The 26136-nt window shown below is 39.7% G+C and overlaps 1 protein-coding gene across 1 annotated transcript in view; it reads right to left on the bottom strand.

The window, feature by feature from the left end:
• Positions 1 to 26136, bottom strand: part of INPP5F (inositol polyphosphate-5-phosphatase F) — an 83551-nt gene that overhangs the window by 25385 nt on the left and 32030 nt on the right. The window contains exons 3-9 of the mRNA XM_047703560.1: positions 16567 to 16703; positions 5851 to 5979; positions 5457 to 5624; positions 5298 to 5354; positions 2405 to 2603; positions 1679 to 1858; positions 704 to 771 (exon numbers count right to left, since the gene is read on the bottom strand). Of these exons, the coding sequence (XP_047559516.1) occupies positions 704 to 771; positions 1679 to 1858; positions 2405 to 2603; positions 5298 to 5354; positions 5457 to 5624; positions 5851 to 5979; positions 16567 to 16703 (938 nt within the window). The remainder of the gene's footprint in view (positions 1 to 703; positions 772 to 1678; positions 1859 to 2404; positions 2604 to 5297; positions 5355 to 5456; positions 5625 to 5850; positions 5980 to 16566; positions 16704 to 26136) is intronic.

Raw genomic sequence — 26136 nt, 5'->3', positions numbered from 1 at the left:
CTGGGAACATGGTATTTTCTCTCTGTTTATTCAGGTTTTCTTTTGTATTCTTAGTCACTCTTTCTCCCACTTCCCGCCTCCATACACATGCTACCTTTTTTGTCTGTTTATTAGGTTTTAGGTTATTTCTTCCTATTTGTTGTTGTTGTTGTTGTTACTGTTAGAAAAATGCATCCTATAGCATTACACATTCAGACTGGTCATTGCTGATGGGTAAGACTTACTGATTATTCTATATGAATCTCATCTGAAATCTAGTCATCTTATTGAACTTGGAATTTTACTCAACAGTTTTCACTTGATTTTAGTCTATATGATCACAGTCCTACATATGAATATGTAAGAAAGATGGGCAGAGAAAAAAGACATTGAGAGATACATATCAAATTATCTTCAGGAGGTGGGACTATAGTTGTACTGAGAGATACCTTTCATTTCTTACTCTAGATAATTTTTGGCCTGTGGCAACTAACTGATAGACTGATCTCTTATCTAAGAACAGTCTAAAGTAGCTGATTCAGTGATAATCTTCTTAAGGAATATTGAAAATACTCTTAGCTTATGTGTTCTTCAACTTCATGACAAGATGCCATTTTGCTTAATTATGAATAATACATTGTTATTTTCATGAAATTTAAAGAAACAGATATATAATCATGGCTGAATATGAAGGAACATTTTATTACTACAGATCAAAGCCCACCTGTTTTTTGTAAATTTTCAGTTGTTCTTCGAAATGGGCACAGAAATAGGCAACAGTGTCCTTTTCACCTACAAAGAAGTGATACAAAATCTATTTTTCCTTCTAATGTTTGAGACAGAAATTAGTGTCTATTCCATCTTTACTTTTACGTTTCAATAATTTATTGACAACCAAATGTAACTAAGATGGTCCAAAACCACTATTTTAAAATAAAATGCAAAGCCAAAGATCCTAGATTCCTTTTTTTCCCAATCAGACTGAACTGAACTACATTGGAAGTACACACTGTGAAACTAGGACCTTTACTGTTCATGCATCCGGCCTATTGTTAGAAAGAGCTCCATGTAATTTATAGTAAGAGACTAAAAAACCTCCTACAGATATGAATATTAAAAACTGAAGGTCTACTGGATTCTCACAAAAATATACTGAGTTTTGAGAGAAAATATTCTGTAAACAATTTTCAAAATCAACCTCATTGAGTAATCTGATTAGACTGACATGACTTAGCTATTCCTGTGCTACAGTTAAAATACTGGAAGAAGTTAAATCCTCAATATTTAAAACAAAAACAAACCTTTCACAGTGAGATATCTGAGTAAAGGCACCTTAACTATTTTTTGTAGATGCCATCTTCAGATATTTCCTACTTTTATAATACTGGCTACATTTACCCTTTTCCAAAAGTAAGCATTTAAGAAAGTATTCTCCAAGGAAACAACAGTTTAAAATCTGTGAAATAAGCTATATTTTATTCTATTGTCAGGGAATTTTTTTATTGTTAAATAACTTACTTAGATTATCAATAATCATTATTATTCCTGCAAATACTATATCACTACTAAATTTCACACAGTTTTATTATTTTAAATGAAGTATCTAGCCCAGCAAATCAAAACCCATAAAGTAACTATTATTTTTAAAAATATTCTCTCTGAAATCATCACTGGCAAACCGAGTAACTAACAAGCTTACTTTTGTCCAGCCGGGGTCGCGGATTATATCGATACCCAACCTGGCTCCAAAAGACAGGCACAGAGCCTCGTGTTTGAATAAAGGACAAAGTATGATTATGAACATGAATTAACTGCTCAGTTTCCACATAATTCGCCACATTCCCATTTTTATCCACTCCTCTCCGTTTGTAACGCATTCCTAAAAGACAATTAAAACAGAAAACAGCAACGTAAAGAAATGATTTAGTCTGATCAGATATGCTCCTTAACCAAGGACGTCTTTTAGGATAGCTTAAAGGATCTCATGTGCAACCAGCAGGCAGAACAGTAACAACTTCCCCCAAACTCATAACGATATGCATCATTGTTTTTTAAAAGTTGAAGTGAAGATACTTTCTGTGAACTGAAAGGGAAGGGTTTTCCCAAGGGTGCTAGCACTCAGGAAGGATTTATTACCATGATCCAGGCTGTCAGTGGGAACAATGGTATTTAGAAGCACATCCCAAGTGACTCTCTTCTCTTCTCCATATATATACCTCCTTTTCTTTCTGCTTTTGTTAACTCTCCCCCATGCACCTCCCTCCAGAAATTGGTCCCCAATTACATCACACTATTTAGAGTCACTGAGCACTTTGAAGCCAATTATGTTTCCAAATCCATTATTGTCATTAGCATTTCAACACATCTGCAGCTTTACCATTCTCATCTAAATTTCACTTGCACACGATTTCTGCCCTCTACTCACCTGCTCTGTGCCTACTTCGGCGTGAAATGAGAGCCGCTAGAAATCGTGGGTGAATGTCATCTACACAGGTGGACTCCTGAGGGGGGGTCTCTGGGCTGCTTTTCTCATCATCAGATGATTCATTATAATTAACCACCAGTTCTTCAATCTGTACGAAACCTTGGATAATGGGGATAATCCAAAAGTCCACCTCTGGTGTCTGAAAACAATATGAGCATCATGTTGCTTCCCTTCTGTACAGCACAGCTGCTCCCTTAAACCCATACAGAAGCTAGCACATATTTGTGAGTTTACCAGAAGCAGAAACCTTCTATTTTTTAACCATGTTTCCTGCATATTGGAGGATGGCAGGAAGGAAGGAGGGAGGAAGACAAAGAGGAGAGCCTTTCCTTTTCTCTGTGGTGATCAGTTCAAAAAGAGCTGCCTGACGGGTGCCTGGCTAACTTGGTTGATAGAGCACATGACTCTTGATCACAGGGTCGTGAGTTCGAGCCCACTGTTGGGTATAGAGATTTCTTTAAAAAAAAAAAAAAAAAGCTGCCTGAGAGGGCCCCCAACATAGACACCACACTGCCTGGGTAACAAACTCAAGCTCTACCACTTACTAACTCACTCAGGTAAATCACTTAACCTCACAGTGCCTCAATGTCCTGCTTTGAGAAAGAGGAGAGACAATTACCTCATTAGACTGTGTAGAAGAGTAAAATGTAAAAAGGGTTTGGCTTAGCTCCTGCCTTATCATTAAGTATTTAACAAATGTAGCAATTGTGATTATTCCCCTTGGCACAGAAACAGACAAACAAACAAAAACCAACGTAGAGGTTGATTTTTAACTCCCCATTGCATCAAGGCTTTAATAAAATACAACCAACTCTGATCACCTTGTTATGAGCAAAGACTGACTCTATTTTCTAGTTTAGGAAAAAAACTCGCCTTGCCAAGCTAAAATCCACATAGCAAATGAATCAAAACAAAACAAAAAATCCTTCCACGAGTATCTTATTTTACCAAGTCACCCAACATAATTAGGAGTATATTAATTACACTTAGACACGTCCGCTTCTGTGCCTTTCAGGCTAAGAATACTCGAATTTCCCAGCTGACTGTCTGCAGGGACAGTAAAGGTAAAAAGCGCTCTAGGTAGCTGTTCTCGCTCTTTATCTCGCATCTCCACAACCGTATCCAGCCTTAGCCTTGGCACGACCTTCAAACCCCCCTCACTGTTCATAGCCACATAAGCCAGGACCTGTCCCACGGTTATGTTTTGTTTTACGGAGCACGCGGATAGGATCTTAGGAAGGTGGTTAGAATTGAAAATAGTGAAGTGAAGTGTCTATTTGCATTCATTATTCTTACCACCATCCTCATTATTTGTATTTTTGTTCCAACAATCATGCAAAACTCTTGACAGGAAAAGAGAAATGTACACTGCCAAATGCATCTCGACTGCAAGTCATCGGTTTTATTTTATTTTTTTATTTTTTAAAGATTCTATCCATTCATTTGACAGAGATCACAAGTAGACAGAGAGGCAGGCAGAGAGAGAGAGAGGGAAGCAGGCTCCCCGCTGAGCAGAGAGCCCTATGCGGGACTCGATCCCAGGACCCCGAGACCACGACCCGAGCCGAAGGCAGCGGCTCAACCCACTGAGCCACCCAGGCGCCCAAGTCATCGGTTTTAATGGTAATTCCAAGTGTCTGACAAAAACTCTGCCAAACATATTAGAACTCAGTATGTCAGCAAACGGCAAAAATTCGCATTAGTCACCTTTTTCTCCCCATCACTGAATTTCTGTGGTCATAGTTTGAGCAGCCTCATAAAAAGAGGTGAGAACATTTTCAAGCCTCATTCTCAAGAGAGGCATGGTGGATATCTAGTGGTAGACACTGCTCAAGTCCAAAATCATTTATACTAACCACTGCCAAGGGGGAGAGGAAGAAAGGAGAAAAAGGATTTGAAATTTTCGAAAAGTTAATGAAAAGACAATATGTTACCCATTCAGCTATTTGCCTACTTTGTGTCCAGAACAGTAACTAGCACCCAGCAAGCCTTCCATACATATTTGTGGACTGAGTGAATGAATTGTCCTTGGACGGTCATAACTCTTTGAAATACGTGACAAAGTAAAGGAACAAAGTAATCACTAACCTGGAAGGAACCTCAAGCAATAATCTCACCATATTCCCTATCTTCCCAGATTCAAATACTGGCAGTACTGGAATGTCCTTTGAGATTTGTCTCCTCCAATTCCCAGATGAGACAGAAAAGTTAAATGACTGGTATCATTAAAGGAAAATTGGGCTTCAACATTTCCAATGAGTACAAAAAAAAACCTGTTTTTCATAGGAACCCTATGGACATTAGTCCCACAGCCTTAAATTACTACTATCCTATGGGAACCTGTTAAAAAGCTAGGCCTTTGGCTAGGCAGTAGACTTGTGAATTGCCTTAAACGATGCCTTGGCTTTCCTAGCTAAATGATTCCCATTCTAGAGGGGAAAACATTTTGTGAGATTTTTTAAGTAAAACAAAACAAAACAAAACAAAACAAAGCTTTTAAAAGTAGGCTGCACACCCACTCAAACTCCCAATCCTGAGATCAAGAGCACATGGCCTACCAGTTGAGTCACCAGGGCACCTATTTTAGTGAGGTTTTGTTTTTTTTTTTTTTTTTTAGTTTTGTTTTTAATTTTTTTTAATAAACATATAATGTATTTTTAGCCCCAGGGGTACAGGTCTGTGAATCGCCAGGTTTACACACTTCACAGCACTCACCACAGCACATACCACCCCCAATGTCCATTTTAGTGAGATTTTTAATTCATCTTAATACAATTGAAAAATATTTGCTTCGTAACTATAACTATAGGATATTTTAGAAACAATTACTCACACCAATCTCAGTAAGATCTTGTATCATATATTTATTCCAAAAAAATCGGTCATCAACCTGGAAAAGGTAGAGAACAGTTCAGAAACATGTTGTCTGAGTTTTCCTACAGAAGCCAAACAGGTCCATAAATTGTTCCGCTCTGAGCTATGAGAGAAGTACCTTTTGCCAGAGAGGACGGAGATCCTTCTCCCCAGCGCTTTGCCTCTGCACTGAATTGGTCAGGTCATAGGTCAAGCTATAATAAAAGGACTCTGAGTCCATGAACATCTTTAGCAACTCCTCAAGTAATCTCCTCTCCAACTTCTCCTTTTCTTTACTTTCCTTAACCTGTAAGAAATTCAGCTACTAATTACCACAGGAATTCAAACGTGCAGCAGCATGTGGATAATATCCAACTTCCTAGGAGACAAGGGAAAATGATCCCAAGGACCACGCACAGACAGTGCTTTCATAGGATAAGCAGTTCGAAAACAAATTTACAGGGGAGAAAATTACCCTTCGATTTAAAACTAATCAAAGATGAATTCCAAGCCCATATCAGTTAAACTCTTACTTTCTTTTTATTAGGAGCAGACACATTGGATTTAATATGTGTAAAGGTCTTCAGTAGAAACTTTGAGTCGTCGGGAGATGGTACAATCTTCTCTGGTTTGTTAATTCCAAAATGATGCTTCTTACAGAGCTAAATAATTAGGAAGAGAAAGAAAATTGTTATTCGTATCGGCTTGTTAAATGTTCAGGTATGAGTGCAGAAGGGGCTGCTACCGCTCATGCACTTTGGTCAAAAGAAAACCTCAAGGCTTATTAGTAAAGAGACCAAATAGCGAGCTGATCGTAGAAAGCACAGGTCTGGTTTCAAGGATTAGAAAGTTACAGTAGAGGATAAGCAAAGAATAAAGGACAGGATATCCTTGGGATTTAGGGGTGGGAAATTCAGGTTAAGGTTGTAATTACAGTAAATTCTTATCAAATACAACTGAAAAAAATCTCTGGTTGTTAATGCTCTGAAAATTGGCATCTAAGACTAAAAATATTGCAAAATACACATTTTCTATGCTCCAGGGGCATTACTTTCCAGCCATTTGTGCTAAACATTCATTCATGCTGGTTAACTGAGTGTTTTGGTCAAGAAGATGTCAAGAGTCTGTTCTACTGGGAATCTTAAAAGCTGGACATGTCAACCACTCTCTCTCCACCTATCCTCACACACACGAATAGAATCAGCATGAAAACATACTCTTTGGGACCACAGATTAAATTTGAAGAAGCTGTAAGCAGAGGCTGCAGGAAATGTGCAGTCCAGCTGACAAAGATGAGGAAGAGGGTGGGGACGTATTACGAGAAGGGCACAGAGGTTTAAAGAAGGCTACCTGGTTAAAGTCAAGGGTCTTACAAATAATTTCATACAGCTCAACACACAAAGCAAATATTCTGAAAGGTACATAAAGATTCTATTAACCATATGCAAACTAATTCCATTTTTTCAACACACTGGTTGTATTACTACACTAAGCAGTAGGCTCTCATTGAGAACAAACAGTTAATGCCCATTATAAGTGGTGTCTTACTAAATAATGATTACTAGATGATAAACAGGATTTAAAAAAAAAACCTTAAGGAGAAGAGCAAAAGCTAGTCCAAACTTTGATCTTATATTGAATAAAAAGGGTAAAGGCATGCCTGTTCTATCAAATTTGGAAGTGGACAATTCTGTCAATCATCCCTCAATAAAACTGAGGGGAAACGGAAGTGGAGACTGAGGACTGGGCTGTATTCAGACATAATGGAATCTTGCAGATCTTATGCCTTTTCAAGATTATGGCTACCAAACCCTCTCTTCACATGGGTTCTCCAACCTGATTACAACTTTAGGCTGCTCCTGCTCTACCAGTGAACACAAGGGGACTGAAGATGAGTCACTCACAGTCGTCCTGCCAAAACTGAGCTCATGGTTTCCCAAAACGTAAGCAAAATGAACAAGATCTCAAGTTGACAGGGAAGGCGAGAAGAACTAAGCAAAAGGACACTGCTCCAGCATCTCCTCCCTACCTTGTATGGGACACTCCCATCAGCACAGAAACACACTGATGTAGCTCTCCTCTTCTCCTCTTACACTTTCTCTTGACACCTCTTCCTCTGCCAGCTAGTGTCCTAGTCCTCTGTACTCCTCACTACCCCCAACCTCCTGCTGCTCCCCCATACACTGCTACCTTCACTGTGACCAATGACCTCCCCTTTGCTAAGCCCAATGGTGGAATCTTGGTCCTTATCTTAACCTCTCGGTAGTATCTGACACAGTTCGTTACTCCCTCATCCTCTCTGATACACTGTACACTTGGCTTTCACTGCTCTCCCTTACCTCTTTTACTGGTTCCTTTCCAACCATTTGACTTCTTAATGTCTTGGCCACCAGGAGGTTCAGTTCTTGACCCTCTTCTCTATCTACATTCTCTCCCTCAGTGATTTCACCCAATATCATGGATTCGGATATCTTCCATATGCCAGCTTCTCCTTCCTAAATGGGTATTTCCAGCCCAGCCCTCTCCCAAAATTCTAGACTCACAAGTCCCAATATTTCTGTTTGAATTTCCACCAGGCATCTCAAACTCAACATGTCCAAAACCAGATGCTCATCTTCCTTCCACTGGCTTTACCAGCACCCCCCCACCACTTTCCGCCCCTTGCTCACTCCAGCGCATCTACACTGGCCTCCTGGCTGCTCCTCAACACATCAGGAACACTTCCACCTTGGGGACTTTGTCCTAGCTGTCCTCTCCCCAGACCTCCTACCACCATCTCCACCCCAGGCACTCCCCCCATCACCCTTACTCTGCCCAGCTTTTATTTCCCAGAGCACATATTACTTCCCAACATGCTACATAATTACTATCCTGATGTTTATGATCTGTACTCCCCCTGTTATAATGGAAGCTCTAAAGGCAGACATGTTTGTCTTGGGGACTCCTGTATCTCTAGTGCCTTCATAGCACCTGGCAAGGAGGTCTCAAGAAATATTTGTTAAATGAATGAATCATCTCTGATGCTAAAATATAAATGGTAACCTCCAGATTCATACGCAGGGCATGCATGTAAGTAGTCCCGTGAAAAGTCACTCCCCATCTTCCATGAATATCTCCTACACACCCCCATCTTTGTCAGCCCAGAATTATTAGGGCAGTAGAGAAGCAGTTTTTTTTTTTTTTTTTTAAGATCTTATTTATTTATTTGAGAGGTAGAGAGAGACCAAGAGAGCATGAGCAGCAGGGAAAGGGAGAAGCAGGCTTCCCACTGAGCAGGGAGCCTGACGTGGGGTTTGATCCCAGGACCCTGGGATCATGACCTGAGTCAAAGGCAGACACTTAACCGACTGACCCACCCAGGAGCCCCAGGAAGCAGTTATTTTTTTTTAATATATATATATTTTTTTAATTTTATTTTTTATAAACATGTATTTTTATCCCCAGGGGTACAGGTCTGTGAATCGCCAGGTTTACACACTTCACAGCACTCACCATAGCACATACCCTCCCCAATGTCCATAACCCCACCACCCCAACCCCCTCCCCCCATCATCCCTCAGTTTGTTTTGTGAGATTAAGAGTCACTTATGGTTTGTCTTCCTCCCAATCCCATCTTGTTTCATTTACTCTTCTCCTACCCCCTTAACCCATGTTGCATCTCCTCTCCCTCATATCAGGGAGATCATATGATAGTTGTCTTTCTCCGATTGACTTATTTCGCTAAGCATGATACCCTCTAGTTCCATCCACGTCGTCGCAAATGGCAAGATTTCATTTCTTTTGATGGCTGCATAGTATTCCATTGTGTATATATACCACATCTTCTTTATCCATTCGCCCGTTGATGGACATCTAAGTTCTTTCCATAGTTTGGCTATTGTAGACATTGCTGCTATAAACATTCGGGTGCAGGTGCCCCTTCGGATCACTACGTTTGTATCTTTAGGGTAAATACCCAGCGGTGCAATTGCTAGGTCATAGGGTAGTTCTATTTTCAACATTTTGAGGAACCTCCATGCTGTTTTCCAGAGTGGTTGCACCAGCTTGCATTCCCACCAACAGTGTAGAAGGGTTCCCCTTTCCCCAGGAAGCAGTTTTAAAAAGAGGTTCTCCTATTAGTCCCCTGCCCCTGCTTGCAACACTGAACAGCTGCAGGTTAGCAATTTTTATATAGAAGGTTACTAATTATCTAGTCATATTAATAACACTTTTAACAAAATTGAAAACATGTCGAAAGTACTTATAAACTGTTGCAATTTTAATTTCTAAAACATTCGTCAGACATAGTTATTCCTTAAGAGTATTCAAGCTAGCAAAATTTCCCCCAAGGAATGTTTTGAAGCCCATGCTCAAGACCTAGCTATTCTAAAGTAACCTTGTTGCAGCACATCCCATCTGTACCCAGGCAATGCTTACTCTCAGAAGTCCCTTTTTCTCTGCAAGGCTAGTTTCCTGCTGTGTCCCCTCTAGGACCAGGACCTTCCCTTCATTCATCCCCCTCTCCTCCGTTCCTACCATCTTCTAACACTGTTAGAGTTTACCAGAACATGTATTGTTTTAATCCATTCCTCGACTCTAGAATTTCCTATGAGTTAGCAGGGTACAAACAGTGTCATAGTCACTTGTGAGAACGTGGTCTGGTTGGGGTAGGTCAAAGAGTGAAAGCCCAATGGGACCACTCACGCAAAGTAAAATAAGGACCGCCTCAACTCCAAAGAGGATACACCTTGTCTCTAAGAACAGGACACTGACAATCACTGCTGTGGTCTCTTTCTCTGGTCCCCACAACTCTGGCTCTTCCCCCACCTCTGACTGATCCTTCTCAGTTTTCTTTGTTAGCCTCTCTTTCTGTCTCTAAAGACAGTGGTCTTTCCCAATGTTCTGCCCTTAGCTCTCTTCCCCTTCATGCAGTCTAGAAAACATTTTCTCTCTCATTTTAACAGTGACTGGTATGTTTAACTACACATTTCTAACGCCACTCTTTAGCTGAGTTCATGATATAAAAATGCAACATCTCCCAGCTACTGACACACTAGTCCCTCAAATTCAGCATCCCCAAAACTGATCAACATTTGTTTCCCAAATCGTTTTTCCTTTGGTTGCCCCACCTCACTAACGGCACTAACTACTGGACCCCTTTGGCAAGAAACCAAGTGATCATTTTCCATTATTTTCCCCTAGTATCTCCCTATCAACCCCAACTACCTCATGCTGATGCTAGAGTGTTCATTATCTGTTGCCCAGAGCAGTATTTCTCAAGGCAGGTGCTACTACATAACAGACAGGAGAATTCTTTGTGCATGATTATCCCACACTGCGCTGACAACCTAACAGGCTTCCTCTCCTGAGCTAGGGAGTCACACTCCAGCATTAGACCCCTTTTAAGTACCCTTTTTAAGTTCCCTGTACCCCGTTTAAGTTCCCTTTACTGTGCAGTGGCCAAATCTCTTGCTCCCACTGCCTCATTCCAGACCCAGAACCCAGGAGGCCTAGGGTCTCAGTTCAATCTACCACCCATGTATGGTCCATGATGCTGCTTCTCTCTAGACCTGGAAAGGTCTTTTTCTTTTTTTTTTTCTTTCTCTTTCTTTAAAAAAAAAAAAGAAAGAAAGAAAGAAAGAAAGAAAGCCCATTCCTAGGCTTGGTTCCAATCCCAATATCCGCTGACTTCCTTATCTATAACACCCAAATCTAAAAATCTCTGAAACCTGCAAGTTCATTTTTTAAGTTTGTTACAAAATTCATTTAATGGCCAAATATGGCCTGAACAAATATGAGACTACTGATAGTCATCTTTATATCCCTTAGTATGAATATTCCTATGCTTCTTCAGGAAATATGAATGTGTCATATTACAGGGTAATGCCCAGACTCACTGGGTGTAGATGGAATATTTGAAATGGCCTTTTGAAAACCCTCAAATCCTGAATTCTAAGATAAATACGGCCCCCAATTTTTCAGATAAGGACTGTGATCTGTATAGCAGAACACAGACTCACAGTACCATCTTAATCTGGAAGTCTATTTCTGTCTCTTAAAACCAATTTTTCTAAATAGAGATTTAAATTTACTTTAAACAATAAATATTTTAGAATCTCCGATGTAGTTACCTTTAGAAAGGTATAGGTTATCATTTTTTAAGGGGTTACATTTTTTTTTAAAAGTAAGCTACCATTTTTTTCCTAAGTATTTTTTATAATCACCCAATGTTCATCCCAACAAGTACATTCCTTAATCCTAAAAGGGTTAAATTTAGTCCTACTGAAAAACAAGGATAGAGAAAATAACTTCTTGGGATCACATCCAGTCCAAAGATGCTTTGTTTAGACAAAGCTCTTGGGATTACAACATAAAGCGCTCTGATAGTGGGATCATCTTCCCCTTTCCAGAGGCCCAGTCAGTTCTGTGCAGTGTGCTTAGGTCCTTACTTTGATACACATGATCTCAAAAAGAAAACCACCACCATAAGCCCCATGATGCTCCCTTAGTTTTCATATTACTCTAGGAGCTTACGTTTTACAACCAAGATTAAGGGACATTGCTGCTGCTGTTTAAGAAAAGGAAAATAAATTATTTTCCTTTAAAAGCGGTATCTATATCCATCTGGTGCTAAGATTTTTTTTTTTTTTTTTTTTTTTTTTTTTTGACAGAGATCACAAGCAGGCAGAGGCAGGCAGGGGGAAAGAGGAGGAAGCAGGCTCCCTGCGGAGCAGAGAGCCTGATGCGGGCTCGGTCCCAGGACCCTGGGATCATGACCTGAGCCAAAGGCAGAGGCTTTAACCCACTAAGCCACCAGGTGCCCCTGGAGCTAAGATTTTAAACAGACATCTAAAGGGGAATCAAATGTGGAAAATGATGCAGTTATCTCTTAAGGCAATGAGATACAGCAAATAAGATATGCAGACGGGACAGTAGCCTATAAAACTTTAAAGGATGTTTTCTTTTTTTTTTTTTTTAAAGATTTTATTTATTTATTTTTCAGAGAGAGAGAGGGAGAGAGAGCGAGCACAGGCAGACAGAATGGCAGGCAGAGGCAGAGGGAGAAGCAGGCTCCCTGACGAGCAAGGAGCCTGATGTGGGACTCGATCCCAGGACGCTGGGATCATGACCTGAGCCGAAGGCAGCTGCTTAACCAACTGAGCCACCCAGGCGTCCCTAAAGGATGTTTTCTCAAAAGAAAGAACATCTATGTTCTCATCTCTTTGAACTCCACAGATTGTTCATAACCTTGTATAGATCTTTATTCTTTTCTTTTCTTTTCTTTTCTTTTTAATGCCATACCGCTTTGAAAAATAGTCTGGCAGTTCCTCAAAAGGTTAAACACAGAGTTACCATATGACCCAGGAATTCCTCTCCTAGGTGGATGCCCTAGTGGGAGGCGAAAACAAATGCCCACCAAAAACTTGTGCATGAATGTTCATGGAATGATTCATCACAGCCAAAAAGTGAAAACAACTATCCATGAACTGATGAATGGAGAGAGAAAATGCAACAGATCCACAGAGTGGGATGAAAAGGAATTAAATATGCTATATACCAACGACCAGCACGCACTTTGAAAACACTGTGCTAAATAAAACGAAGCGAGTCACAAAAGGCCACACATTATAGGACTCCATTTATGAGGAATGTTCCGAAGAGGCAAATTTAGAGAGGCAGAAAGCAGATCAGAGGTTGCCTAGGATTGATGGAGCTGGAGTTTGGAGAGAAATGAGGAATGACTGCCAATGAGGTTTGAACCCAACAGGGTTTCTTCATGGAGAACATAGGTGCATATGTTCTAAACCGATTATGGTGAGGGTCACAAAACTGAATATACTGAAAGCCACTGAATTATAAGCTGCAAATGGGTAAACTGTGTAGGATGTGAATTTTTTTAAATTGGCAAACAAGCCTTATACTTGAGGTAAAAAGGCAACCAAGGCAGAAAACTAGAATAATCTATTAATTCTAGTCTCTATAATAAAATTGCTTCTGTTCCAATTACAGAAGACAGACGAGGCCCTAGCAAATCTGAGGATAGTGACCACACTAAAGAGCCTGAGGGCCCTGCCGGGCAAGGTGAGAACACTGAAAATGATACACAGGCAGCCAAATTAGAAAGATGTAGAAAGAAATGTAAGACTTGGTTTTGTTTAAAAACATCTTTTCATGTGCATACGTTCTGTATATTTATGAAAAATAATATAAGTAGGAAAAATATGTAAAACGCAAAAAATGAAAACTTTTCGGAAAATTTGAAAGTAACATTGTTCCTTCAAAGTGGCTGGGGTAAATGGAAATAACCATTAAGACTCACTGGAATATGGACAATGATTATTCCTAATAGTAGGTTTTTTCCCTTCTCATTTACAATTTACTACACCAAAAAACCCCACAAAAACCAAAGCAAATAACAAAACTACCAAGCTTCTAAAGCCTTTTAAATGGATTTATATGGAAATTGAAATAAAGATCCCAAATATTTAAATTAACATGTCAGAAAATAAGAGAACAATTCATGATTTCAACGTAGCCCTTCCTCCCATTATTCACTGTTGGAAACTGCTTCTACCGTAATACAGAACTAAAAGAAGAGGAAAAGGCTTAAGTCCAAATTTCTAAAATGATAAACTTTTGACAGATAGGTGTGCCAAACTATTCACTAAAATTGGATCTGGAATTATTTTCTCTATGTCATGTTATCCCCCAATCAACAAGGATCATGACAGATTTTCAACTCCGAACATAAACCACACCCATAATGTCCCCTGATAAGCCCTGTAGTTTGTAGGGTCCAACAGAGCTGTCAAAATATTCAACTGTCTTGGGGCACCTGGGTGGCTCAGTGGGTTAAGCCTCTACCTTTGGCTCAGGTCATGATCTCAGGGTCCTGGGATCGAGCCCCGCATCAGGCTCTCTGCTCAGTGGGGAGCCTGCTTCCTCCTCTCTCTCTGCCTGCCTCTCTGCCTACTTGTGATCTCTCTCTCTCTGTCAAATAAATAAATAAAAAAATCTTAAAAAAAAAATTCAACTATCTCATGTGGAGGGAAATCTCATTTTCATTTAAAGATAATCTGTTTTACTTTAGAATATCAAGATAGAAAAGAGGAAAATGTGAAAATGAAAAACTACATCAAGTTTTCATAATATTCACATTTTTGTGCTTAAAAATTCCATGTAAATGTCATCATCTAACCACCCCCTCCCCACCAAGCTTTAACCAACAGTCAGCTACTAATCTCAAAAATGTTATAGATTGGTGGGCAAAAGGGCATCAGAAAACCTTGAAAAATCCAACACGGGGTCCAAGCTTCTCTGGACCAGGAGTGACAATACATTTCCCCAGGGCTGGGAGTGCAGATGTGCAAGCTGATGACTGACAGGAGGGTAAGTGCTAGACAAGCCGGTCGCCTGCTCTGAATCTAACTTCCAGGGTCCCCAGGCTTAATGCTGACCAGAATGCGAGCCCAAGGGATGCTCCCCCTCACGGCGAAGATTGGTGACAGAAAGACATGCCGATTTTTCATTTTGTCAGCAAAGCCATCCAAAGACACTGATGACACATCTATTGGCTCAGTGAACTAAGAGAATTTTTGCTAGTCTGCCTGCTCTTCCCTATAATAAAATGCAAACAAAACCACAGAGACCTGCTTTTAAGAGGCCTAACCGCTACCGAAGTTATTTGTCTCTGGGTCAGCAATAATGAATAATGTTCTGGCTCTAGTACCAATAAAGGGGAATAGGAAGTACTCTAATCTTTTTTTTTATTCCTGTAATAAAGAGACTATCAGGGTCCTCTTAAATTCGTGTTTTTTTAAGATTTATTTGAGAGATCGAGAGCACAATGTGGGGAGGGGCAAAAGGAAAGGGAGAAGCAGACTCTCCACTGGGCGGGAAGCTGGCTGCGGGACCAAGACCCTGGGACCATTTCCTGAGCTGAAGGCAGAGCCTTAACTGACTGAGCCACGCAGGTGCCTCTTAAATTCTTTTCAACGTTGGTTTATTAAAATTAGATTGTCAAACTACCAGTAAAATCTGAAGCATAAAAACAGCTGTATTTTTATTTATTTTTTAAAACAATGTAACCCTGTTTCTAAACTTCCACCCCAAGAGCCCAGCCTGGAAAAACATGTATTGAACTGTGGGGCAGTGGCTGCTATGCTGTTACCTGCTCTTTAGGTAACAACGAGGCAGCTCAGAAAGAGTGATACAGGACCAGACAGCCTGAGTCCAGGTCCAGACCCCACCATTTGCCAGCTGGCACTTAACTCTTGCCAAGCCTCCTTTCTTCACCTGTCCAGCCTGGACCCAACAGTGCTCACCTCACGGAGTGGTCCGAGCGGCTCAGTTGGCTGAGCAGCCGACCCTTGGTGTCGACGCAAGTCATGATCTTAGGGTCATGGGATCAAACCCCACATTGGGCTCCCTGCTCAGCGTGGAGTCTGCTTGAGATCCTCTTTCTCTTTCTCTCCCTCTGTACCACCCCCATGTTTGTTCTCTCTCTAAAATAAATAAATCTTAAAAAAAAAAAAAAAAAAAAAAAGGAGCGTAGGACTAGGGCAGAGCGATGATACCCCTAGAAGCCAATATCCACACCAACAGCAAACATGATACAAATTCTTCCGTGGGTTCTTCCACCAGGTGGCAGTACAGTGTGGTTAAAAAAAAAAAAAATACTAGCCCTGGGAAATCTCATTATTTCAGACTTAAGTCCCTCTATTATAGGCTTGATTTCCTCCTGAAAAATTAAAAGACTGCACTAGGTTGGTGGTTTCTTTCTTCAAAACAACAGCAACAAACAAACAAAAAAACTTTTAAAAATTACAAAAGAAATATATGCTTGAAAATTTTCAAGAAATAGAGATAAAAGGCATATAGAGTAAGTTAAATCTCACCTTCTTGACTACCCCTACCCTCCCCCAAATTAGGAGTTTTCAAACTGTACTATGCAGAGTCCTAGGATTCCCCAGAAGCAGAAGGTGGCTTTCCAGTAGAGGCCACATAGGCAGGGACCCAAAGATCCCCTCCTCTGCATCACCACCTCAACCAAAGCAGCTCAGCTTTTATGTATCTGATATACTGGATTTCACAGATTTTGAAACAAAGTTTCTACTACTAAAGTCAAGTTTGAAAAACAAGGACTAAATTACTTCAAAAATATCATCCAGCTCTATAATTGTGATTTTGGCCTAATTAAACCAAATACTCATATTTGTTATTATATTTATACCAAGTTTCCATAAAATTTCCTTAGACTTCCACCTTACCTCTAGCTCAAGATCCTGAGGTTCCATCTCAGAAAGGGATAGCACAGCAATTTTGGTAATTTTACACACCTCATGGTCTCCTGGAAGTTTGCCCACCAGTGCTTTCTGCCGAATTAAAATAAGCCACCATGGAAGATCTGAAAGAGAAAAGTCACACCAATGTCTGGTATCCATAAAGGACCACTATCCTGGCAAGCTGAAGATGAATAATCTAACATAATACACATTAGATATAACCCTTCAAAGTAAAGCACATGACAGATATATAAATGGCCCTCACATGTGAAGATATGTTCAATCTCACTTAAATTAGAGAGATGTGAACTAAAATACAGTGATACCATTTTCATCCATCAGACTGGGGGGAAATATGGAGATATGACAGCACATTCCCTAACAAGGCTGTGGGGACAAGGGAAATGTCATACAGTGCTGGTAGGAATAAAAGTAGAACTTTTCTGGAGGGAAATTAAGTAATACCTAGTAATAAAATATATGCACTTACTTCTAACCTACTAATCCCACTCTTGTGAGTTTACCTTGAATATACACAATCAACCTAAAAGTATGTACACTCAAGTCTATTCATTGCAGCAGTTTGTAATTACAAAATATTGGGAACAACCTGATTGTCCAGACACAGGAGAATGGCTCAATAAACTAGGACACAGCCACTCTGTGGAGCACTATGCAGATATAGAAAAGAATGAGGCTTGGTCTAGCAACTGACAAGGAATGATTCCTGGATACAGCACATGGATAAACTAGATACATTTACAGAACAAGGAGATAATAAAATCATATAAGAATTATATTATCGAATCAAAGCACAAAAGAATATCTAGCATGTGCCACCCATTATGTAAGAAAGAAGATCTGAGGGGTGCCTGGGTGGTTCAGTTAGTTAAGCACCGGACTCTCGATTCTGGCTCAGGTCGTGATCTCAGGGTCCTGAGACTGAGTCCCAGGGTGGGGATGGAGGCCTCTGTGCTCACTGGGGAGTCTGCTTGGGATTCCCTTTGCCCCTATCCCCCCATACAGGCTCATTCTCTCTCTCTCTCTCATTCTCTCAAATAAATAAATAAATCTTAAAAAAAAAAGAAGATATGAGAAAATATGCATACATCTGCAAATTTACACAAAAAATAAGAGTGATAAATTAGTAGTTAATGAGACTGGTTACCTGCAGAGGGTAGGCAGAAACAGGATAGAAGAAGGGGGATCAGGGAAAATGATAGTTCTCTGAGTATATCCTTTTGCATAGTTCCGACTCTTAGAACCATGGTGATGTTTCATATCTCTTCAAAAATAAAGAAACAGTTCTAGAATGTGTTTGTGGGGCTGGGAAGGGGACTCAAAATGCAAACAGCAACTCAACTCTGCTTCGAATGGACAATGTTACTCTGGAAAACATGTTTTTTAAGGATAAAGACAAAAAGAATTATATATAATATTGTATATATAGTATAATAGTGAATTTGTTGGAAGGGTATGATTGAGCAATTCCAAAATTACTTTAGGTGTACACTAGCACTGAGCAAATAATGTATTGAGGACAATGGGTGGGGCGGGGGGGTAATGTGGTAAAACAAACTAAAGAAATCTTTAATAAATACAAGAAAGAAGGAAAGAAAACACCCAGAGGCCCAACAAGTATCTTTCCAATCCACATTTTTACTTTTCACAAAGATTTTTAATTAAATGAGAAATGCTCTATGAAAGACAGCATGCAAATGTAATTTTTCAGTTTATGAAATTATACCCTTAAGAAATACTACCTAAAAAAAAAAGAAATACTACCTAATTAGCACCAAAAAAAAAATTGAAATAGTGTTTCACTAATTTCTTGTGAAAAACCAGCATACATATTCACCATATGAAAAACACTCTTAAAAGAGATATATAACATTTCAATTTCCCCCAAATATCAATCAATTCTCATTTTAGGGATCGTGCTTTGGAGATGTGCTTTAGGCATTTCATAAATGCAAGAGTTTGGAAGAGTTTCATAATTCTTTATAAAGTAGGGTGGAAATTTACTCCAAAGTTTCAAGTTTTTACAGGCCATTTCATTATTCATTATCATTAAACATTAACCAAGGTCCTACCACGGGCTAGGGAGTATTTCAGGCATGGATCAAGATCAGTTATCAACCACCTATCATATAATAAATCAAACACATAATAAATAAAGCATGTAACATGATATTTGTGCTTCAGAAGGGTAGGAATTAGCAACAAACAACATATGTTAAATGTCAATACATTTTGTTGAATAAAACAAAATAAAACCCTTACCATAGGTCTCCTAACCTCACAGGAATAATTTTTATTTTACACTGAACAAATTAGAGTGTTGGCAGTTACCCAGACAAGCCAACCCTAACGAAAACCTTTTCCTACTTTATGCCTTCTTGCTGGAGTTGACTTTGGATACATTTCATATTAACATTGCAAATTATAGTTTTAATAAATCACAGAAATGAATAACACAATGTGCATAAGCAAATGCAATAAAAATAAACCATCTAATGGCACAGTGACAAAATATAAAAAAATATTAACCTTCTAACAGAGGTTTCACTCCATTCATAAACTCACTTGGGAAACCAAAAGGCATCATTTTTTCCCCCAAAACACTGATACTGCCAATACTGAAATACAACTTACAAATTCAAATACACTTTAAAATGAAATATGCGGGGCGCCTGGGTGGCTCAGCGGGTTAAAGCCTCTGCCTTCGGCTCGGGTCATGATCCCAGGGTCCTGGGATCGAGCCCCTTGCCGGGCTCTCTGCTCAGCGGGGAGTCTGCTTCTCCCTCTCTCTCTCTATGCCTGCCTCTCTGCCTACTTGTGATCTCTGTCTGTCGAATAAATAAATAACATTAAAAAAAAATAAAATGAAATATGCATATTTTTAGAGTTTAGTTAGCTACTTCAACAGAAAAAAATGTGAAAAATTGAGGTGTTTTCAAAAAATATATATAGTATAGACTGAAGTTCAATAGATCTGGGAAGTTAGGATGAAGATTAAATCTGAGAAAATATAATGTACATGATCAAAAATGGAAAAAGAATCTGTAAAGAGCAGCATTCCCTTTTCAAGGAGGCTTTAATGTTCTGGACTTTGAGGTCAGAATTCAGACTTAAATTTTAGCTCACCACTTATTTTTTTTTTTTAAGGTCTTATTTAAAGAGAGAGAGAGAGAGAGAGAGAGAGAGAGCATGTGAGCATACACAGGGGTAGAGGCAGAGGGAGAAGAGAATCCCAAGCCGACTCCACACTGAACGCAGACCTGATATGGGCTGGATCCCAGGATCCTGAGTCATGACCTGAGCCCAAACCAAGTCGGACACTTACCCGACTGAGCCACCCAGGTCCTCCGACTCTGCTTTTTTACCCTGTACTTGGCAGCACAATACTTGGCTGACCTCTTGGTTTTCTTGTCTGTGCAATGCGATGAAACTGCCTGCTGCAGAGAATAGCTATGAGGATCAAATAATTTTTATAACTGATGTGATTGTTACTAACAACGAATGTTTACCATCCTTTGGTAGCAAAACATCCTATAAAGCTAGGTAAATAAAACAATGGGGGTATTGGTACAGGAACCATCAAATGAATACCAGAGTAGAACAGAACAGACAGAAACACCCATAGAATACGGGCACCTCGTACATGATGATAAAGGGGTGGGAAGAGAGTATATCATGAATTAGTGTTGGAACACATACTGAAGCATTTGTGGTTAAACAGGTTATCTGGAGTCTGCTTTGAAATAATTTAGCAGCTGGGCATGTGGGGATCACGGATTAAAAAAAAAAATGTCTTTTTTATAGTCGACTTCCAACCAGACCTACGAGCGGCATTGGGTTAATTGCTCTCTTAAGTCTTTTAATCTCCGGTCTGTTTTCAGTCTCACACATGGATCAAAAACAAAAACAAGACCATGAAAAGTAAAATACGGGAATAGATATAGGCTAGTTATAATCAAAGTAATTTGGGATGATGAAACTTTTGGATTTAGTGCTGATGGTCATACAACTTTGAGAATATATTGTACACTTTTAAAAGGGTGAGTTTTATGGCATGTGGATTACATATCAAACTTTTTAAAGCTCCTTCTTAAAAAAAAAAAAAAGAAGAGGAAGAACTTGTTAGGAGTTTTAACCTAGTGAAGCAGAAAATAAACTAAAAAGTGTATTTTCTGCCAAAAACAAAGGTAAAGCTAGAACAGCCTACTGATTCTTTTTTTTTTTTTTTTTAAGATTTTATTTTTTTATTTGACAGAAAGAGACGGAGCACAAGCCAGGGGAGCAGCAGAGGGAGAGGGAGAAGTGGGTTCCCCGCTAAGCAGGGACACTGATGTGGGGCTTGATCCCAGGACTCCGGGATCATGACCCGAGCCAAAGGCAGAGGTTTAATAACTGAGCCATTCAGGCGCCCTGAGAGCCTACTAATTCTTGAAATACATCAACACTATTCCAAACAGCTACCTTTTCTCACTAGTGTTCAAAAAATGAATTGAAATTATCACAATGGAAGGGCACCTGGGTGGCTCAGACAGTTGAGCATCTGTCTTAGGCTCAGTTTGTGATCCCAGGGCCCTAGGCTTGACCCCCACATCGGGCTCCCTGCTGAGCAGGGAGCCTGCTTCTCCCTCTCCCACTCCCCCTGCTTATGCTCTGTTTCTCTGTGTCAAATAAATGTATAAATAAGCTTTAAAAATTTATCATAATGGAAAGAAAATGAAGATTTTTGAATTGGACACAGAGTTATCTTCAGGCAAAATCAGTGACTCTAGAAAACAAAGGAAAACCAAAAAACCTCATGGAAAACAATAGCAACGTCTATGCTATAATTATTTTGCTTTAGGTAAAACAGCACTTAACAACCACAGAAGCCTGGAAAGTCTGGTGAGACGGGCATGTTAGTAACAGGGTTAAATGACTCAAATAGATGCTTTATAGTTCGAACTTTAAAACAACAAAAATGTGGAAGTATCCAGGCACTAGTGTTTAGCAGTCCCAGGATGCGTCAGGCATAATGGTATAATTAAATTTTTAAAGAACACCAAGTCAGGCTATTAATTTATATCAACCACCAGGAAAAGAAATTTTTTTTGGCTCAATTAAGGCTGCCACGTTGAGATGCGGATGTGTGGGAGAACCAAGAGTCAAGGGTAACTAGGCTAGCAAGGTCCTTCGGCAAAAAGACATTCTTTCACCCTTTTAAACACATTACGGTGGAAGAAAAAGTCAGTCTTGTAACCCTGGCTTCTCCAGGAAGAGACAGACAAGGAATTCTGACTTCCCGGCGAGATAAGAAAACAGAGAAGGAAGGCATTATCTTGAAAAGCGTGACCAGTAGAGCAAGCTAAAACAACAGTCCTGGAAAAGATTCCATTGCTCGCTCTATACAAGAACTGACTAACTTAAAGGGGGACAAACGATTGTGGAATAAAGATTCTCATCAAAAAATTTTTTTCGGGACGCCTGGGTGGCTCAGTGGGTTAAGCAGCTGCCTTCGGCTCAGGTCATGATCCCGGCGTCCTGGGATCGAGTCCCACATCAGGCTCCTTGCTCGTCAGGGAGCCTGCTTCTCCCTCTGCCTCTGCCTGCCATTCTGTCTGCCTGTGCTCGCTCTCCCTCTCTCTCTCTGACAAATAAAATTAAAAAAAAATTTTTTTTTTCATCCAATTTCAGAAAAAACTGTTTTTAGAGAGACACTCATGACCTCACGTGTAGGAAGTATTCCATCTACATGTTTCTCAACATGGCCATCCATCCTACTGACATGAAGAAAAGATCAGCATTTGATCCAACGATGAGTGTCCAGCAATCCTTCTTATTTTTATTTATGTTAATTTTATAGGGAATATATGAATACATTCTATTTGCTTAAAAATGTGAATGCTAACGGATAAAACTAAAGTTCCATTTGACCATTATTCTCCATTCCATGGATATTCTTTAGATCAAATCCAAACTCCCAACTTTGTGAGAGCAATTAGTTACCATTTTTGGCATTACTCCTTTTAATCCTACTTGAAAGCTTAAAGAGGACTTAAGAAAAAAAATTCAACTTTATTTTTCCTATGAAACATTCAGATGTACATTGATTTACCAAGAACTTTTCTTTGAGGATGAGCCACTGATGGGTATTCGGGGCTGCTGTTTATGCTTTTTCTTTTTAACGCAACACAGCTTTATCTAGTATTTCCAGAGTATTCAGCTCAGCTTCCTTTTGCGCATAGTGCTGATGTGCTTACTGACTATTTAATTAAATTATGTGATTACAATAATGAGTTAAACAGATACAAACATGTTTGGGATCAAACACAAGCCACCATGCACCAGCCTAGAGGGGGGCTTCCTACCGGCTCCCCCACCAGCCAGCAGCTTTCAGCCTTCAGAGCAGCCCGGGCACCCACCAACAGGCTTTGCAGAGAGGCAGTGGGGCACGCTGGTTAATTTGGTAATAGATTAAGTGAGATTCAATGAAGAGAGCTCCTGACAGAAATACATACAGACTCACACGTGCCGGACAACTGAAGTGAATGAAATATTTGTGTGAAAAAGATTTTGCTTTTCTTATTTTCTTTTCTTCTGGCTCACCTGTTCCAAAGACTGGCTCTGACTGGAACTGATTCAGCAGGATTTTTTGTTCAGACTTTATTTTTTTTGAGAGAGAGAGAGAGAAAAAAAAAGCATTTTGCGGCATTTTGCTCTTTTGGACACCCTCCACTTTCTCTGTCTCTCTCTCTAACCATTCATGTCATGACCACAGGGAAGTCTGCTATTGACGCTCATGCATTTACCTCCTTTAGCATGCCCCCAAACAGCAGACTATATTCTCGAAGACAAAGCATGTCCTGCACCTCTGTGGGGTCCGCTTCTCGTAGGAGGTCGGGGAAATGGCCAAGCAGAGAGCACCTGCTGCCTTGACATGGTCCACTGTGAACGGAAGGGCCAGCACACTAGAGTTTTTAACTGTGGCCATATGTGAATCCAGAGAAAAGGGGATCCCTATACTCCATAGTTGTTTGTAACATAATATTCAAATACAGATATTTAAATTCTTGAAGGGCTTCTGCAGCTGATGCCTCGGGGAGGGCTCTGCATTCCCACACATACACTGGAAGATGGAAACATGCTGGTAAAGAAGGAAAATGAGAATTGGGAAACGGGATTACAGTGGCTCGCCTTTCCTTTCTTCTGTGTCAAACTGACATCAAGAATACTGACATGGAGGCATGCCTGGGTGGCTCATTTGGTTACGTGTCTGCCTTTGGCTCAGGTCACAATCCCAGGGTCCTCGGATAGAGCCCCACAGTGGGCTCCCTGCCCTCCCCCCAGGAGTCTCTTCTCCCTCTCCCTCTCCTCCTGTTGTGCTCTCTTTCTCTCGAATAAATAAAATCTTAAAAAAAAATACACGTTTCTCTGTCATTTCAAAGTGACAGTCTTGAACCAATTTCAGTCAAATGACTCATTGCCCTTTATATATTTTGAAGTTTTGTTTAGGTCGTTTGAAGTTTTGTTTACATCTTTCTGGTAACCTAAGCCTTTTATAATTATTGAAAATGTATATCCCTTTATCCTTCTTGTCATAAAGTCTGCTCTGATATTAGTATAACTACATCAGTTTTCAGTAGGTTAGCATTTACAAGATTTATTTTTCCTATACTTTTATTTTCAACCATCCCTTATAGATATACCTAAGGTGTCTGTCTTGAGAGCAGCTTGTAGATGAATTTGACTGTTCTTCCACAATGAAAAGCTCTGTGCTTTAACAGAGTATTAAATCCATCCATATATAATTATTGGTATATTTAGAAATCAGTCTACCATCTTATTATTTGTCTTACCTGTTCTATATATACTTTAATAGCCTTTTGGGGGTATTTCAAAAATTATCTATGTCCTCCTTCATTCACATTTTACAATCTTTTATTTTTCTGTTAGTGGTTATATCAAGGGAATGATGATAAGAACCCTGACTTACAAAAGCCTATTTTTTGTTTTTACCAGGTTTTTTTTGTTTTTTTTTTTTTAGATTTTATCTATTTATTTGACAGACAGAGATCACAAGTAGGCAGAGAAGCGAGAGGAAGGGAAGCAGGCTCCCTGCTGAGCAGAGAGTCCGATGCAGGGCTCCATCCCAGGACCCTGGAACCATGACCTGAGCCGAAGGCAGAGATTTAAGCCAAAGGCAGAGGATTTAACCCACTGAGCCATCCAGGTCCCTGTTTTTGCCCATTTTACCAGTTTCTGGTCAGTGAAAGAACATTAGAACAGCAACCCCTGTCAACTCCCTATCATTTCTATTGTTGTGTATTTATATTAATCTTAACTCCATATAAAGCCAAATTCCTTTAAATTTGCCAACTTATTTACACTTTCTATGGATCTCCATCCCTTCTCACATCTCTATGCTCCCATGGAGTGTCATCTAACTTTCGCCTGAAGAACTCTCTTTAGTATTTCCTTTTAGTGCAGATACTACTGGTAACAAGTTCTCTCGGTTTCAGTTTGTCTCAAAATGTCTTTATTTTCCTTAGATTTTAAAGGTACAAAATGCCAGACAGGCACTTTGACAATATTGTTCCACTATCTTTTGGCTTCCATTGTTTCTCTCAAGTTTCACTGATGCTTCTGAACTTAATGTGCACTTTTTCTTTGCCTGTTTTCAGGGTGTTTTCTTTGTCTTCAGTTTTCGTCAGTTTCATTATGAGGCACCAAAGTGTGTGTGTTTAATACTTTCCCCCTTGTGGTTCAAAGTACTTCTTAAAGCTGCGACTTGTATTCATAATTGGTTTTGGAAAATTCTTGGCTATTATCTCTTCAAATATTGCTTGTCTTTTGCTGTCAGAAACAGACTAATTTCTCTTGATCTCAGTTTTTTGAATGTATTAAGTCTCTTTAAATGATCCATTATATATTAACACACTATACATTATAAGAGAAGCTAATAATTGGGAAATCTTAATGGTTTATCTCAGGATAAATTATGTTCCAATTCAAGAGATCCTGTTTTGTTGCCTTTTTTTTTAAACACAAATCTTTGGTAGGAATTTAAATTCAGTTTGTATGTATGCATAAAAGCTACTTCATTGGGGCGCCTGGGTGTCTCAGATGGTCAAACCTCTGCTTTCAAGTCGGGTCATGATCCCAGGGTCTTGGGACTGAGCCCCACACCCAGCTCCCCGCTCAGCAGGGAGTCTGCTTCTCCCTCTCCCTCTGGGGCACTGCCCCCATTGCTCTCTTGTGCTCTTTCACACTCTCTCTCTCAAACCAATAAAAATCTTAAAAAAAAAAAAAGTTTAAAACCTACTTCATTGATTCACATTGCATAAGCTATTAACTGGCCAATTACTACTTTTATATGAATATGAGCATGAATCTGTAGGGTAGGTTTTATGCAAATTCATACCTGAATTTAAGTTTCTAAAGATATGAATTCATAGTATATCTAATATAATGTTTTGTTTTATATTTAAAGGCATTTCTGGGGCACCTGGCTGGCTCGGGTAGTAGAGCACGCAACTCTTGATCTCAAGCTTATGAGTT

Source organism: Lutra lutra, chromosome 14, assembly GCF_902655055.1.
Source record: "Lutra lutra chromosome 14, mLutLut1.2, whole genome shotgun sequence".
NCBI lineage: Eukaryota > Metazoa > Chordata > Mammalia > Carnivora > Mustelidae > Lutra > Lutra lutra.
Note: the sequence above shows the minus strand (reverse complement) of the source record. Positions and strands in the feature narration are given on the sequence as shown.